The sequence below is a fragment of the Sphaerodactylus townsendi genome, linkage group LG04 (assembly GCF_021028975.2).
Source record: "Sphaerodactylus townsendi isolate TG3544 linkage group LG04, MPM_Stown_v2.3, whole genome shotgun sequence".
Lineage (NCBI taxonomy): Eukaryota > Metazoa > Chordata > Lepidosauria > Squamata > Sphaerodactylidae > Sphaerodactylus > Sphaerodactylus townsendi.
In genome coordinates this window covers 66,027,003-66,045,326 of record NC_059428.1, presented here as the reverse complement: position 1 = coordinate 66,045,326, position 18,324 = coordinate 66,027,003, and the positions used below count along the sequence as shown (strand labels likewise).

Sequence of the window (18,324 nt, the reverse complement as noted above, 5' to 3'; positions counted from 1 at the left end):
TTTCCCTGCTCCTACACATGAAACCTGTTAGCTGAGTTTTCTCAGAACTCTCTCAACCCACCCACCGCCCCCAGAAGCAAAGTTCACCAAGACTGGATGTTATTATCAGGAGGGCCTCCTGGAGCCACCTTTAAAGTCTGGTGCCTCCATCTTCAAAAATGTGCAGCCTGCACAGAAATTCCCCATTGGGTACAGTGGAGCCACTACAGAGGACAGAATCTGCCAGGCTCTTCAGAAAGTTCTATGATGGGAAAAATTAATTAACTTTTCCCACCATAGACTTCAATAGGGCTTGCTGTTATGTCCAGCTGGCTCTGTGCTGGAGATTTGGGAAGGGCTCGGGGGGGGGGGGTTGTTCTGGGTAGGGGCAGCTAATTTCCTGCAGGGCTGGGCACTCGTTCTGTGGGCATCAGATTCACCTTCAACTGGGTGCCCACAGCATTTTCTCCTCCCAAGCAAACTTTAGCAAAGTTGGCTGGTTCCTTTCAGGAGACTTACACCAGCAGCAAAAATAAATAATAATAATAAGCATTTGGGGGGGGGGGGTCCATAAAATTGAACACCCAGAAGAAAAGTTCATCAAGCCTGGATGCTATTACCAGGAAGGCTCGCTGGAGCCACCTTGAAAGTCTGGGGCCTCTGTCTTAAAAAATGTGCAGCCTGCTTACACACTCAGAAATTCCCCATTGGGTACAACGGAGCCAAGGCACTGCAGAGTAGAGAATCTGGGCAGATTTCTTGGGGTGCCTGTCAGGGACGCATTTTTAAACATACTGGCACCAAAATTTCAGGGTCTCATTCGGAGACTGTCCTGATGATGCCACCTGAGTTTGGTGAAGTTTGGTTCAGGGGGTCCAAAGTTATAGACTCTCAAAGGGGTAGCCCCATCTTCTATTAGCTCCCATTGGAAACAATGGGGGATGGGGAACCCCCTTTGGGGATCCATAACGTTGGCCCGCCTGAACCAAACTTCACCAGACTTGGGTGACATCATCAGGATAGTCTCTGGATGGGACCCTGAAACTTTGGTGCAGCTAGCTTTAAAAATGTGCCCCCTGCAGGCCAACATGCAAAACACCAAAAAAAAAAACCCCAAAAAGCCCAAATGCAAGTTCATTCACATTCGGGCAGGACATATTCAGCCAATTTTGGCCCGAATATGCTCAGATTCGGCTGAATCTGGGATTCAGTGCACCTGAATCTCCAAGCCTAGTGAGCACCAATAAAAATTATCAATAAATTTTGAGTTTGGATAATAAGAACTCAGAAATTTTCAGTAAAGCTGAATAAAGTTGATACATGATAAACCATAGTGGGGAGAACTGCAATTATCCGTTAAAGTCCAACAGGCAATTATATACATGAGGAATGTATTAATTTTCAGTTCTGATACACTGTCAGTTCTGATACATGATTGACAGCTGAATCCAGAGCCCTGGGACTGCCTCCAGAGGGCTTTTTGGTGATACAGGGAAACAAAAAACAAAAAGCCCACTGTAAAGCCCTCCAATGGGCTCACTGGGTTTACGCCACCTTTGCAGCAGTATCTTGGGAAGTATTGCCAGGGTGGAAGCTAACATTGGCTCCACCCCTAGCCCAACCTCTGTAATGTCCCCACTACACTGGCAAAGTGAGCAGGGTTACAGATGAAGCTTTGTACCGCATTGGGGCTTCCTGCGAGGGCAAATTCGCTGGCGTGGACCCAGCTGCCTCCACAACTGCCTTCACTCCCACTTCAACTCTGGATTGGCTGTGAAAGTGCTAAAATGTGTTAGGGTATACATATTTAAGGAATTTGTATGAGAATTTATGAATACAGGCAATATTGTAAGGTGTTCAAAATCTGTCAAAAAATTAACTAGTTAAGAATGTGAGCCCAATTAAGTGGGACAGCTAAGTGATATTGGAGATGATTTTGATATGAAGTAATCTTGTGTAAATATGACAGTTCTTAATTATAAATTAGCTGCTTTCATCTCAAAGTTCCTTGCCTTGTGCAACTGTAGGGTTCAAGCTGTATAAAAGGCCATCATGGATACAATTATCTAAGTAGAATTTACTCTTGGTACTTTTATTTTAAGATAGTAGAGGCTGAAAAGCTGTGGAGAAAGCCTGAGGTACAACAGCCACTTCCAAAAGTCTGCTAAGATATTTTCAATTATCACCAAAGGAGGAAAGCGATGAAGCCAAGCAAGCACTCAGGAGAGAACATTCCACAATATCTGGGCTGCCATTGAGACCACCTATCCTCTAATGGCTGCACCAATGCATACACAAAATGATGGTATTTTAAGAAAGGCCTCACTGGTTACAAAGATGTATTCTGATCCACTACACTCTGCACTTCTTCTCCCTCTTTGCATGTTAGTGATTAAATATACTTTATTATGAGTATTCATATTTCTGTGGAATTATTAAAAATTACAACAGTTTTACATTTGTAACAGTATACCTGTGAAATATATCATTACTATTTAATTGAGGTTCAAAATATAATTTTGTAAGGCTGTCCACAGTTGTATTGCTTACTAGGATTTGAATCCAGGTACACCAATCCCAAATTCAATCTCCATCCATACTTTCTGTGCAAAAGAAGGCAACAACATTTATTAGGGAGTTGGTGCGCATTTTCTATGAAGGAAGCCTGGAGAATCTGGGAATTTACAGTCTAAAAAAAAGGACAGATAAGTACAGACAGGTTTATAAAATTATGCCTAATATACAGATAGTAGATAAGGTGAGCTTTTTGTCCCTCTCCCGTAAAACTAAAACTAGGTTGCACCCAATGAAATTGTTGAGAAATAGATTCAGGATAAAGAAAGCAAATATTTCTTATTAAATAACGTGGAATTCATTGCAAGTGGATTAAAAAAATTAGACGGATTCAGGGAGGAGAGGTCCATCAACAATTACTTGTTACTGAAGGAAGCCTCCATTTTCAGAGGAAGCAAACCTTGGTATACTAGTGCTGGGGGTCAGCAGCAGGGGTGGGTCTTGGCCTCTGTGCCCTGTTTGTGAGGTCCTCCCAGGAAAATGGTTGGCCATTGTGTGAAACACTACGCTGGACAAGCTATGCTTTTAGTCAGATCCAGTAGGCTCTTATGTTCCTATTGTACCATGTTGGCTTTCTACATAGGATGATCCCTTTAGTTCAGTGCAGGACAGAATGACAGGGGGAATAAAAGACAAAGGATTTCCCTAACTACTGAGATACTTTTGCATAGACATGCTAAAGACTTATAATTATATTTTAAACACTATGAATCTGGGCATTATACCAGAATGCTGTGTACATGAACATTTAAGACTAAGTGATTTTAAAAAGAAGTAGCAAAGGAAAAGCCAACACCATCTCAGGCAAACAGCATGCTAGCAAGTGACCAAAAACCCATATCAACCATTTCACACTGGCCATTTAGGAAACACTGAAGTTTGGAAAACAGGCTGGGAAAATTAACGTTTTTTACAAGATAATGCTGCAGATGACATTTAGTGGGTGAAATCTAAGACTTGGTATTCCATTTCAGTTAATGTGATCTGCTAAATTTGATACATAGTCAGTCAACAAGAACACAGAGACATTTATTCTAGATTTTATATGAAGAATTTAATTATCTATACATGTAGCTAATTGTAAAGACTGTATTACAGTTGTTAAAGCTGAAGGTTTTATATATTTATATATTTTACATTTATATCAATGAAAATACTGAAGTGCAATTGAATAAGGAGCTTCACTTGTTCTTTGCACCACATCAATGGAGATAAAAGAGTTCTACAACACTGCCAGCATAAAATTAAGAACAGAAAAAAATACATAAACAGAAAATGTTAAAGTCATTAGTAGAGTTTCTATATTGTGCTTGAGGCTTGGGCTTTTCTACCTGTGTGCTGGCAAAACCAGACATTCCATTAAAAGCTTATAACTAATGTCTGAATGACGAACATAGCTTAGACTACAAAGCATCTACATAAATTTGACTGTAAGCTCCATTTAATATTACTTGTATAAATTCCACAGTCTAGTTTAAAAAAATGTAAACATTGGAAATTAATTGCAGGAAGATATTTCTATACATTCTTTTTGTCAAGATAATTACTTGTTCAAGGGATGCTGTTCCATAGTAATTAAAAAGTAACAATGATAATAAAAACTTAACTTGAAAATGAAAATGTCATGTTAACTCTCAAGAAACGAATGAGTGTTGTAATCTATTGATTTTATATGAAAATATCAAAAAATCTGAGACACAGAACAAAAAGGTGCTTACTATATGTAGTTACAAGTAAGTGTGCAAAATATAACATAATGGAAATAACTGTATTATACATGGATATTCTCTCTTGTACATGAAAGGAAATTAATTTTGTCTGTCCGTGATGAATTACACACATATACTACAATACCACCCAACACATAACTATACAAGAAACAAAATACCTTAGCTGAATTTGTGACTCAGCACATTTAATTTCCTTTAAACCAGATTAAATCCTGTTTTTTAATAAATGTACAAAAGAAAAAGACAAAGACACCAACAACAATGAACAAGTGAAAAATCAAAAATACAAGTCTCAGATTTATGAACATTTGGGACAAATTTAACAGCACATGCAGCATTCCTTGATAGTGGGTCTTTTTGCAATAACAAAATTGCAGTGACAAGTTTTCCTTTAAAAGGCTAAAATAGGCATTTAATAATACTACTACTGCTAAAGCACCTGTGTCAAGGTGGGAAAAGGTGGACAACTATGAAAGCCACAAAAGGACCCACTATCCTGTGTTTTTTAAAAGTTTTTTATTTTTGTAATTTTGCTTCTATATCTGTAGATATTAAATAAAAACATTGCGATTACATGCAACTAATGTAAAATGAGGTAAACTGCTCTGCAGTGTGTTCTTCTACTCAGAAGGCAGTAGATGATCATGCTGGAAGTCACATGATCAAGGCTGCATCTCCCATCATCCCTCTGGACAGTGATATGGGATAGTGGGTCTCTTTGAGGACTTTCAAGCCTGAGTGGGGGATGGACAACATATGATTCCTAGAAAAAGGAGGAAAACAACACATAAGCAAAACAAAACAATGAGCAAAATTCAAGCTAGGAAAATGTGCCAGGCATGTAAACAGCATGGTGCAAAAATGATAAAGGTAACATGCTACGAAGGGAATGGAACTAAAAATCAACATGTGTTTAGGCTTGCAATATAGAAGGTCTTCAAAGAGAGTTAGGCATTTGCAGTGGCCAAGCTCCAAGTTCTGCAAAACACAGCAGAATACCAGCAATGCTGCATGTCTTTAAAAATTATGTAAGCAGCTACTGTGAGAAAACAGTCACTTACATTGCTGGCTTGGGTCCATATCTGTTGTCAGTTTCACATAGTTGGATGGGAAGAGACCCACTTGCCCATTCACTTCTCCTTTCCACCAGTCAGGGTCTTCCTTATTAAGGACGTTAATGATCTGGCCTTTGTTGAATGCCAGTTCATCATCATTCTGTGCAATGTAGTCATACATGCCAATTACTTGGCACACTGTAAGACAACAAACAGCATTTGAGATGGAAAATTTCCACTTAACCAAAACTAATTATCCACAAAACCCTGCTTAAGTTGTCCTGGTTCACATATTTGTGATCTGATAGGAAAGCACAAGGTGAAGTAATACTCCCTCACCAACTACTATGCGGTCAGTAATGAGCTTCCTGGCAAATTTTTGCCTTCCTGCAGAGATTATACAAGCCCTATTTAACATAGATCAGGAAGAATGCAGTTTTGCTTGTACATGCCAATCTTGCCTCTACAGGACTAAGCTTAAGGAGAACTAATGCTGAATGTCAGCAGCAGAAGCCTGCTGTGTACAGGGCAAACGAGAGAGAGAGAAGAGAAATCTTCATTTAAGCTGAATGAATGTATGGTACTTTAATCACTGGGTTGCTTTTTCTAGAGAGACAATTAAGTTCTGCAGAAACAAGGGGATTAGGTCAAGTCAGACAACTTAATCAGTACAAGGCCAGTATGTTCGTTCAGCATGCTGCAGTGGCATAGGGAAGGGAGGTTTCTGCTGCTTTTTGAAGTGCATATATTTTTTATACACACCCTTGGAATCAGTACCTTTTCTAGGGATTTTGAAGCAAGTTGGCAGTGATATCTTCCTTTAATCACACTGTTCCTCTGCAAGCCTAAAGGAAGCAATGAGTACTGCCAGACAAGTATCTATGTTTTATCCTAATTTGGGAGAGTCCCTATTGCATTACAAATTTTTGTGTTTCTTCTGTTAAGAGAAGTCCTGAATTATGCTGTTTATGTTCACCTCACACCAGACCAACAATTAGGGTAAGGCAATTGTCTATTCTATCTGTTTCAGTGAAAATAAAGTTGTTACTAACATTGCCGAACAAGAAGTTTTGTAAGATATTTGCAAATGTTCGTTAAATATTTTAGATGTTATATATAATATTTCCTGTCAATCAACAGTATTTTGAGCAGTATTACACCACCCTGTAATTCGATCAATTTTAAACCATACTCATTATTCTCAAGCTGAGCAACACAAATAATAGCAGCTTTAACTGCTCTGTTTTGTGATCTCAGAAAAGAGGAAGAAATCTGGTGAATAAAACCACACAATAAAGAGGGACAATATGTGAACATCACATTAACAAGCGTCAATATAAAAAAAATCTCGCAACAACACCACCGAACAGGCAACAATCAACACACAATGAAAAGTGAAAATTGCCCAACATATTAATTCCAGGGAAAACAATTAACACTGGACTGAACCACTACATTATCTGAAGGAAATTAAAATATAAATTGTGCAGCATATTATAAACTACTGGGATATATGCAGTCTAAAATGCTGTCGAGAGCAAGCTATATATTCACGTGTAAAGCCACTAAAACATCTTTGCTCAAGTATCTTGATACCCAAAAGGAATGCTGCTCTATAAACCCGCCATGAATGTGTAGTTGAATCCACAATACACCATGGAAATTCTTCAGCCAGGTATCAACACCACATTAAATAGGTGGATATATAATTAATCCCAAGCAAAATGTTGGTCATACATAAACTGATACCATGGCACAAACTATCATTCTCACTGAAGAGTCGTCTTGATTCAGTCACTGCAGTTCATCCTGAAAAATTCATACTAATTGCACTAATCCAAGTGGTAATGGACAATATTAAGCGCAGCTTCCATCTGGAGACTGACATCTCTGTTTCATCCCTCAAGATGGGCTGGCTAAATACAATACACACTAGTAAGAATTTGTATTGTTCTCTATATGAACTATTTTGGAATGGCGAGTGTTTTTAGCCACCAAAACCTTATCTGAAAGAAGTCAGAATAACAAATATAATGCTAAATCACTGGACTATTGCTCTCTACAGAGACACTGGGCTGATCTCTCTACAAAGACAGTTAAAAGGAAAAAAGGAGTGTGACTGAAAAGGAAAATATTTCAAATGCATTTAGGGAAGCAAATATTTTTGAAAGACTTGTGAGAAAGAGATAATATTTTATCGCCATAATCTATCTAAGCAGTTTTCCTCAGCTTACCAAGGGGTTCTTCACTGAGAACATCAATAAAGGTGAGAAGGTTACTGAATGGCAACTTGTTTCCAGCAATCAATGTTATCCAAAGTGTGGGGCGTATTCTAAGATCCACTCTCTAGTCTCTTGGGGTGACAGAAAGCCTGCTAGTACCCCAGATGAACTTTTCTGTGCTCTTGGGAAGGGGCTCTAGAACCTTCTGTAACCAACAGTGGTTTGTGGCATAGTATCATACAGCAGGCTAATTCATAAACAAGGGTTGCCTAAAGTGACAGACTTTTCTAAATCATAAGTAGAAACATGTGATTAAATATTGCAGTATTACTTACCTGAAGGTAATGCTGTTGATTTAGGTGGCTCAGTTGGTGTTGTTTTACTAGTACCAGGACTTAAGAGTTTCACATAATTAGCAGGAAACCAACCTATCTGCCTTTTTTTCCCTCGAGCCTAATGAGAAAATACTACTTTAGAATTCTGCATGTGAACATTATTCTAGGCAGACAATATGGCTAAATGCCATATCTGAACTCTTTAAAAACTTGACAGTTCTCTTAGCAGGCATACAGTTACACCATTCTAAGGATACTAAAGTCAATGGGGTTTAAACTGTCTAATTCTGTTTAGGATTACTGTTTAGGATTACAAAGCTGCACTTTGACAGTTCTTTTCCAAGGTTAACAGGTCCTGAGTCAGGTCGTAGTTCCATGGGAGCATCCTCCTTGGCCACCCAGACTCTCACCCTTTTTATTCCCTCCCCCCAATCTGGCTCTAAAGGCCCTCATCCAACCCACTCGCTCCTCCCCTTCTTTCCTAACCAAGCTGGGCCATGCCTCTTTCCTGTTACTGCTCCAAGAGGGCAGAGGTCTCAGCTGGGCTTCTGAGCCTGCTCCAGTTCCCTTGCTGAGGGCCTGGGCTTCTGGTGCAGCATTCGGCTGTGGCTGGGCATGGCTCAGCCTGCCTCCCAGGCCTCTTCTGCCATTGTGAGGCCTTTGGAGCCCAGGCAGCTGTGAGTAGCCTTGCTCTGTGGGGTCCATCTACTGCCCTGTGTGTCCCTGAGGCCCAGGGCTTTTCCCAGACCATTCCTGGCAAGGATGGGAGTTTGGGGGCGTGGTCCCCAGATGCTATGCTTTTATAAGGTCAATATTTTATAATACCAATATTTTTCAGTACTGTATCCTAAGACATACTTCTCCAAAAAACACCATTTTAAAAATTATCTTTTTGCACATATAATTCGATCTATGATAAGGTAAAATAAGATGCAGCAGTTATCAGTGCACACACACTCTGTAGTATTGGGTGTACTCACTCCTATTTAAATTTTTAAATTAAACTTGCAGTAGTATAAATTATATACCAATTATATTACAAAATGATGCCTTTTGTGTTTTTAAAATGGAACTATGTTCAAGTTTGATAACAAATATTGAGCAAATTCCAATTTTTCCCAAACACGAAGGAAAAATATATCCCTTGGAAACAAACTGTTTCCTCTTCATCCTTAGCATTTAAATATCTGGAAATTTTATATCTCCAATTAGGGCATCACACTTTTACTTCAGGAGTTTAATTAAAATTGCTAGCTTTTCCACTGCAAAATAAGTTTTATTCAAAAACCTTTGCCTTGTGCACAAATGAGATAAAAATAAGAGAGGGACTAACTTGAAGCTCTCCTTCCCACCATCCACCAGGATTCTTCTTTCTGATAAGAATCAGCTGACCAGGGGCAAGTGTAAGCTGTTCAGGACCAGTTGCCGTGTACGAGGCAATAACCTGAGCAATTTCTGTTAATTAAAAGAAATATTTTTTTATTTAACATTAATCTGAAAAGTTGTATCTCCTAATTTAGCACGTTTACTGTGCCACCAATTACAACAAGACTACGTTAATTTGAACGTACAAGCTGAAATCATTTGCTTAGAGCAGATTTAGAGGAAAAACACCAGCGATGCTATATGTATTATCCATGACTCACTACTGTCACATTGAGGGTATTTGATCCTTGAAGAAACAGCAACTGTTTTGTGAAAATGGATAGCAATTCCCAGATAATGGCTAGCACAAATAATCAAGGATCAGTTGGTGGTTAGCCCTGGGCTCAAGAAGGGAGTCATTAGTGCCAACTGAACTCAGATATCCAATAGGGTACCCTGAAGCTGGAGCTTCCTGATGTTGGACAAAAACCTTGATACTAAACACAACATTAATAAAAAATGAAGTAGGTGCACATAAAATAGTATTATTACTGGTAGCAACTAGGGGACTGAAGTTCAATGCAAAGCAGATTTAGGGTTTCAGTAATTGAGATCAACCAACCAGTGTGGTGCAGTGGTTAAGAGCAGGTGGACTCTAATCTGAAGAATTGGGTCGGATTCCCCATTCCTCCACATGAGCAGTGGACTCTTATCTGGTCAACCAGATTTGTTTCCCTGTTCCTAGACATGAAGCCTGCTGGGTGATCTTGGGCTAGTCACAGTTCTTCAGAACTCTCTCAGCCCCACCTACCTCACAAGGAGTCTTTTGTGGGAGAGGAAGGGAAGGAGTTTGTAAGCCCCTTTGAGTCTCCTTACACAAGGGGGGGGATCTAAAACTATTGTTCACATTTCCTTTCTAATACTCTATTTCTGAAGTGTTATCATAGGACTGTAAAGTATTCCTGAATGTTGGGAAATACCCCTATGGTAAGTCGATATGTATTCTGAACATAATCATTTCCATTTGATCCTATATTTTCAGGCATACAATTTTACTGTGTCTTTTGGTTCTGTGTACTTTTAAAATTATTCTGTTGCCACTGGTTTGCAAATTAAAAAGTAAGAATATGGAAAGCTCAAGAAAAGGTTTAGACCCAAGTAACTATTGGATGGAAAAAATTAAGCAGACTTTGCCTCTTCCTAGCCACCGAGTGTTTCATCCCCAGTTTGCTCCCGAGGTTCACAGAGATCTTTGGGAATGTTATGGGATACAGGCTCAGCAGAAATCATCTCTCACTTGAACCATCTTCTGCCCTGCTGGTGCAAGTGCTTACCAAGGAGGGAGGCAAAATATGGCATTTCTACACATTCTTGAGGGATCATAGACTCTCAGGAGCAGCATTTTGGGACACCAAGTGAAGGAAAGGTGGTAAAAGATACATTTTGGGGAAAGTGCTCCACTCACAGTTCTCCAGATTCAACCCATGCATACCAATCGTTCAAGATGAAATTCCTCCTTTCCATTCATTATTTAGCTCCTCTATTATATTTAGTTATTAGTTCATTTGTACCTTTCTCTCTAGTGGGGACCCAAAATGGCCTAATGTCATTCTCTTCTCCTCCATTTTATCCTCACAACAACCCTGTGAGGTAGGTTAGGATGAGAGAATTTGACTTGCCCAAGGTTACCCAGCAAGTCAGATTTCAAACTGGATACTTTTTATGAACTGGAAATGAAATAATTAATAAAATTCTGTCATGTAAACGCTTGTCACTTACATATACGGATGTAGGCAATTTCAAAGCTTCAGGACACAGACTAGCCATGAAAGCATTTTGAATGAAAACAAGATTGACTTTTTATAGGGGGTGGGTGGGTTTCAGAGCAAAACTCACCAGGTTTCTTGCCTAAACTTCCTGTTTTTCCAGCAGTTCCAGGCACCTTTCAATAACAAACAAAATTACTCATATTTTCATAAAGTTATGTGTGCATATGGTAGATAGGATCTATGACGCCACACGCATGAAGCTGCCTTACACTGACTGAGTCAGATCATTGGTCCATTATGAAACTGGGATTCAGATTCGTAAGTTAGAATCGAAAGTTTTGCAAGCCAGATGCTATAATGTCACAGACTGAATGTACTGGATGCATTTTGCTTGGTTTATTAGCGGCTTTGCCACCACTTCTTTTGCTCAAATAGGATGCTAACACTGTAAAGGGCTTCTTCCTTTATATAGCATATGTAAAAACGATACACTTTCGATCGAACTTGCCAGTCTGAGACAGTGTGTATTACACATTGTTGAATTCATATTTTCAGTGTGTTTTACACTACAGTACAATGTACTAACCAAGCACTGCAATCCAAAAGTAAGAGATACCGACTTCAATGGGATTTCTGTATTGCAGTAACAATGTCTTAAGAGTTCAGTCACATATGTCGCATGCTGAGAACTCCCTGCTAAGTTGGGAACAATACATTGCTAGGACTTTTTTCGAACAACTACAGCTCATTTGTCTTGGCTCCATTTCCTTCTGGCGGATAAAACAAGTGGTTTAGAATTCCTGTAACTACTTTCTTCCCCTGATGAAAGCAAACGGAACAAATCTCCTTATGTGTTTTGACCAGAAAGACATCCTCAATACTTTTAGTAGGTTCACAACACAAAGAGTAGCTAATTTGTCACAGGGATGATTGTGTGCCATCAAGCTGCAACTGATTCATGGTGACACCAGGACCCTGGGGTTTTCAAGGCATGGTGGGCAAGGCGGATTGCCACTGCCTTCCTATCCATAGTTATCCCTGTCTTTCTTAATGGTTTCCCATTTGAGTACATAAGCTGTAGAAATTACATGTACCCAATAATCCTCTGCTGGTCTTCTGACTGACATTAGTGAACAGGGGATATCTTGCATACCCCCTGTTAGAAAAACAGAGGTAACCGGGCTATCTTGTACTAGTATCAACAGAAGGCAGAGTAGCTGAACACAACTGATGTTGGCTACTTATTTCCTCTTGCTGTGACGAGAGCATCAAGATCTTACTACTTTCCCTGAATGAAATTGCAAATACATCTAATGATTTTTTTGTGAAATATAAAAGGTTTCTCAGAATTGTCAGGTGCTGGTATGGCTGTAATTACGCCTATGATATATATAAATCAGTTAGGGATTGGTTTTGGCATTCTTTCATTCAATTGAGCTGTGGTTTAGTGGAAGAATGTCTGCTTGGCACGCAAAAGGTCCCAGGTTTGATGCCTGGCCTTTGCAGTTAAAAGGATCATGTAGCAGATGATGTGAAAGACCTCTACCTGAGACCCTAGAGAACTGCTGCCAGTTTGAGTAGACAATACTGACCTTGTTAGACTGATGCCCTGATATGAGGCAGTGTAAGGCAACTTCATGTGTACATTTCTCCCCAATCCATTCCAGCTATTCAATTTGTCAGCTTGTGATCATCTACAATAACAGATGTGAAGAAAGAAATTGTGCATTTGTGTGTAAGTAACTTTACCTCAGAATCTTTCAGTCTGACATAGTTAGAGGGAAACACTCCTGATTTTTCACCCAGTGTTCCTGTCCACCAGTCTCCATCCTTCTTAGTCACGAGAATTAAATCCCCTTGTTGAAAAGTTAAGTCGCCTTGTTCTGAGCTCTCATACGTGTACATGGCAATATAATCTACAAGTGTAAAAAAATGCAGAAATGAGAAATGGCTGTGAATGATCAGTTTCACTGCACACTTGTTTTACAAATAAGAAGTGATGCACTGTAACCTCATTTCTACTATTCAGTTTTGTGAGGAACAGTATATTTTTGTTCTCTCAAACTGATACCGAAACATTTGTATGAAATACATTTGGACGACTAACAATGCAATCTGAAGGACAGATTCCTAGGAATAAGATCAATTGAATAGACCTGAATTGGATTCTGAGTAGACCTGCTTATGTAAAATAAAGTATTAACTAATTAACAAAGAACCAAATTTAACTGACAAAAACAAATTTTTGCCAGAGGCATTGAAAGTTAAGGACACACTTGTTTTTGATACTGTTTCGGTTTTGATACGATGTTCTCTCCTTTAGACAACAGGTTGGAGCCAAATGGGCATGTGAAAGACACTTCTACACGTGCAAGGGACATGTCCATGGTTTCCTAGGACTTCACTTGCAAGTTGCAGATTTCTTTCATGTAGTTCTTAAAAGTTCCACAACCTTTCTGGACAGTTTTTCTGATGGACTAGGAGGTGGGGACACAGAAGACAGTAAGAGGTGGGAAAGATCAGTTTTTTGTGGTACTCTGGTTGTGATACTTTGGAGCCAACCTATTGAGTGATTGATTTTTCTTTGGATTTGAAATTGCTTTGAATTAGCTTTGGAGTCAACCTAATAAATGGCTGATTTTGCTTTGAATTTTAAACTACCTCTCCAGACAGCATCTATGTTGATATTTTAGACATACACAAGTATATTTGGAGCCAGTAGCTCCAAGGGGTAAAGGAAAGCATGACATGGAACTTCCCTTTCCAATCAAAGGCTTGCACCTGAAGGAATTCAAAGCTCTTGTCACAGTAAATGAAGGCTGGAATGAATACTTTCAGACAGAGTGGATATCTCATATTTCAAGCCCACTTTTACCCTATAATTTATTTTAGAGCCTTGTATATTTTTCTAAAAAGTGCACCTATCTAAAAAAAAAAATTCCCCACAGATAGCCAAAGCACTTAACAGGCCTTTGCACTACTTGATCATGGGAAAATGTTATAGGAATCTGAATTATTAATGATAAGCCACAACCAGGATGTGAATTAAAATCACGGTTAAACATTACCTCTGCACTCAGAACTAGGATGGTCAGACAAAAATCAAGTTCAACTACAATTAATCCGTATTGGTAATAATCAACTATTTCTAAATTATATTTTAATGAAAATTTAGACTGCTTTAGAGTGACAGGGCTTATATTTATATGTGATTAGTTTAAGCAAGGATTATGCATAAAATTGTAGCTCTTTATATTCCTGCAAAACAAATAAAAGGTTAACATCACCATCAGTAACAAAAAGTTTTCTTATTGGGCAATTTAATAACACTTTCAGAGTTGTCAAGATCATACTTCTACCTTCTCCTGATACAGCAGATTTTGTAACTGGTGATGCTCTCTTCAGATTCGCAGGGCTTTCTGAAGAGCCAGAATCCATGCTTAAAGAGGGGGAAAGTATACATGAGTAAATTAGCACTGCTGCAGAACAGCATGATTTGAAATCAACAAACTAATACAAAGGAAAAAAAACTGTGCTTGATGAGGCTGCCAATGAAAAGAAAGATAAAATTTTGTACTATTGCCACATTGTGTACTTAAGAAGTCAGTCTGTTTTTAACAAATAGACTTTATAGTACAACTTCAAGCAATATCTTTTCAAGATTGCTGCTAGCTTTTTACTGTAATTTTTTAAAGAAACTGCTTAAGATAGAAAGAAATATGGTCATCATATAAAGCAAATTACTATACTTCTCACATAAGGCTCCTATGGTAACTGAGACAAGTAAGGAAAATACCTTGTTGATTTCCTTATAGGACCTGAAATAAGCTTCACATATGATTTAGGAAACCATCCCTTTTGATTTTGAACCTCTCCAAACCACCACATATCTTGCTGCTCTAATACCGTGATTATATCATTCTTGTTAAAATTAAGATGGTTGTCCTTCTTGGCTCTCCAAGGATACAGGGCTTGAGCTTGAAGTCCCTCCACTTTTTCACCCTAGTTTGATACATGAAGAAAACAGTAATTCAGGAAGTGCCCTGAAGTGGCTGACATGGTTTAGATACAACTCTGCTATATCATGTTAGGTGCTAGTTTTGAGTTGTACAAAGTGTATGTCTCTGTACTTTCAATTACATGTGCCAGTGCTGTTATTACGAGATATACCATTCTGGATTATATGATTGGTAAAGCAAACCAAGAGAAAGGTCTAAAGTAATGGATATTCACCATGGACATAAGACTAGTCAGGAACAAAATAAATCAGTCCAGGATAGCCCCCTATTTGAAGCTATTTAAACAAGGTCATTTAAGATCAGCATACCTAAAAAATATATCAACATATATTTTTAGAACTGAGTTGGCAAATTTGCGATTCCATTCCGTGTCCACAGCTTTGCGAAAGGCTCTGTACTCTAAGGAAGGAGGGATAAGTAAAAATTGTATATGTGGACGCGGTAGGGAAGAAAATCTAGTGCATTATGTTTTAGAATGTACTCTGTATGACGAGCCCAGGAAAAAGTACATTATGGGATTTATGCCACTAATGAAGGACAGGAGCCAGGAGGAAAAATTGATCTTTCTTTTAGCAGACTGTAACCACTATATATTTCAAGTTGAGTGGCTCTATTTGCATATGTGGCCAGGAAAATGAGGTTGAAAGCTGATGTCAGCATGTAATGCTACTGATTTTAAACTAATTTAAGTTATTATTTTAAAGTATATATGGATTGCATAGGCTCTATGTTACTGTAAGAAACTGTGATGGCCAATGGCCAACAATAAAATCAATCAATCCATCGATCCATCCATCCATCTATGTGTTGTTATTATGCAATGTACTGTTTTGCTAACAAAGGGTTGGCACCTATGAACTGTGAGTGGAAAGCACTCAGGGATCTCTTTTGCCTCCTCTAGGAGTCCTAAGGCTTCTGAAAAGCTGATGATGGAGATTGTGGGAGTATCATGGATGAAATGTAGTGGGATGCAAGGAACTGCAGAGAGAAAGGATACTGAGTAAGATAATATAATGTCAGTATGTTATCCAAACACTAAATCAAGACAGCATTACTGAAAAGATGAGGATTCCTAAACTGCTTATTGCATCTTTGCTGTACATACATATTGCTGACCAGTATATTTTTAGTGTTTTGAGCAGACAAAATAATGAGTCAGTTTATTGATTTATCAAAGTCAGTACTGTCTACTTTGATTGGCCATGTTTCTCCAGGATCTCAGAGGTCTTTCACCTACTAACTGATTAACCTAAGTTGTCAAGGAGCAACCTGGGACTTTCTGCATACAAAGAAAATGCTCTGCTTAACAGTCACAGTCCCACAATCTAAATAACTTTATATGGAAAATATATTCTTTGACATATGCAGTACACAAATGTAAAACATACTGCCAGGTGCAGAAATGTGTAATGTTTTTCCCATAAAAAGAGCAACTCACCTGACCCAAAACTGGAGAAGGAGAAGATCCAGTGACAGTGGCGGGGGTGAAGGCAGATCTCTGCCTCAGCTGTCCTGCACTTGGTACAGTAAGGGAAGGCTGGGCTGCCCAGGCATCCCAGTTATCTGTCTCTTGCTTATCACTAGTACTTGCTGGCCATCTGAAAAAGAAACATGGAGGTACAGCTGAACTCATTACAGTCAAGAAGATGGGAACGTTATTCTCTTTTAATTCCTGTACAGTGCATGGCTGTGAAATACTCTCCAAAATATTGGACCATGCCCTAGATGCTATTTAACTGAAAGCTATCCCGCATTTCCTTCTTCTCTGACACGCTACTGCTACTGTGAGGTCTGTTCACAATAATAAAAAAAACTATCATGACATTGTATTGTTGAAGGCTTTCACAGCCAGAATCACTGGGGTGCTGTGTGATTTCCAGGCTGTATGGCCGTGTTCTAGTAGCATTTTCTCCTGACGTTTCACCTGCATCTGTGGCGGGCATCTTCAGAGGATCTGATGGTAGTAAAGCAAGTGGAGTGTGTATATATATATCTGTGGAATGCCCAGGTGGGAGGAAAGAACCATTTGCCTGTTAACAAGTGTAAAGGGTGCAATTAGCACGCTTGATTTGCATGTGTTGGGTGGGATCCATCCATTTAGCATGTGAGCAACCATGAAGATAGCATAATGAGTTAGTGAGGGCATCTGCATTGTAGTAGCCTGGCCTTTTGATTGCTTACTGCCTAGAGTGGTGGGAAAAACTGAAAAAGTCCCTTTTTTTCATGTTTTCCCCCTGGACCAGTAAATCTGTACACATAACTAAAAGATACACAGAAGATTTGTGATGTTATGGTTTTTAAAATAAGGGGGGAGGGGTGAAGGATTAGGACCATGACTCCTCCCAAGACATGACTTCCTGGATATAAAATATATAATTTATCTGTTTTTGACTGGGGCTGATGGCAACTCTGGCAAACGGGCAAGCTCCTCCAGCGCAGAGAGGGTTGGAGAGTTAAGACTCTGCTCCTCAGCACTGTGGTTCCAATCCAAAATAGATCCCTAGCTGTTTTTGAATAAATTAAAAGATGGTGGAAGATCTCATTTAATTGCACCCTGCAGTGTAATCCCTTTCCATGCCTTGATATTAAATTACAAGGAAAGTTGTGAAGTGAATTCTAATTAGGTTTGCAGATTCAAAGGAACTGGGGTGGTTTCTCAAAGTTACACTCGAGTGGTAGAAGTTGGAGGACAATGTAAGTGGGTCTATGGTTACCCTATGACAGTGGTGGTGAACCTATGGCACTCCAGATGCTCATGGACTACAATTCCCATCAGCCCCTGCCAGCAGGGCCAATTGGTCATGCTGGCAGGGGCTGATGGGAATTGTAATCCATGAGCATCTGGAGTGCCATAGGTTCGCCACCACGGCCCTATGAGTAAAAAAGGTACTTAAGCAATGTTCAGAGACTACTGATTACATCTCATGTTCTTGACCTAAGCTCCAGAAGTGAAAAAGAAAAGGTGCAGAAAAGACATATGGATGTTCACAAGCAAATTATTGCAGTTTTACTGTTTAGAAGAGGCAACTAGGGTACAAATATTACTAAGTTAGGATGGCAAATATATTCAGCCACATTGGGTTGAGGCACTCAGGAGAAAGTTGGGTACATTAAATATATTCCAAAATAAATCACTGAAATTTTGTTTTGGCTAGACTATCTAAAGGGAAACCAACAATAAAAAGTCCCTGGATATTTATAGTCATTTGCTGATAATATTTCCATATACAGTGTTGAGAATATATTAAGATAAAAGTCAGAGAAATCCCCAAATAT

General features: G+C 39.0%; 1 protein-coding gene across 3 annotated transcripts in view; it reads right to left on the bottom strand.

Moving 5' to 3' along the window:
- The window catches only part of ITSN1 (intersectin 1), a 98,527-nt gene that overhangs the window by 27,258 nt on the left and 52,945 nt on the right, over positions 1-18,324 (bottom strand). For 2 of the 3 annotated variants that reach the window (XM_048493430.1, XM_048493431.1), the window contains exons 21-28: positions 16,487-16,646; positions 14,826-15,031; positions 14,389-14,468; positions 12,779-12,945; positions 11,157-11,202; positions 9,229-9,350; positions 7,896-8,013; positions 5,345-5,536 (exon numbers count right to left, since the gene is read on the bottom strand). In XM_048493430.1, coding sequence (XP_048349387.1) covers positions 5,345-5,536; positions 7,896-8,013; positions 9,229-9,350; positions 11,157-11,202; positions 12,779-12,945; positions 14,389-14,468; positions 14,826-15,031; positions 16,487-16,646 — 1,091 coding nt within the window. Of the gene's footprint in view, positions 1-3,588; positions 5,047-5,344; positions 5,537-7,895; positions 8,014-9,228; positions 9,351-11,156; positions 11,203-12,778; positions 12,946-14,388; positions 14,469-14,825; positions 15,032-16,486; positions 16,647-18,324 lie in introns of those variants that run through there. The other variant, XM_048493432.1, reaches the window with a different exon arrangement.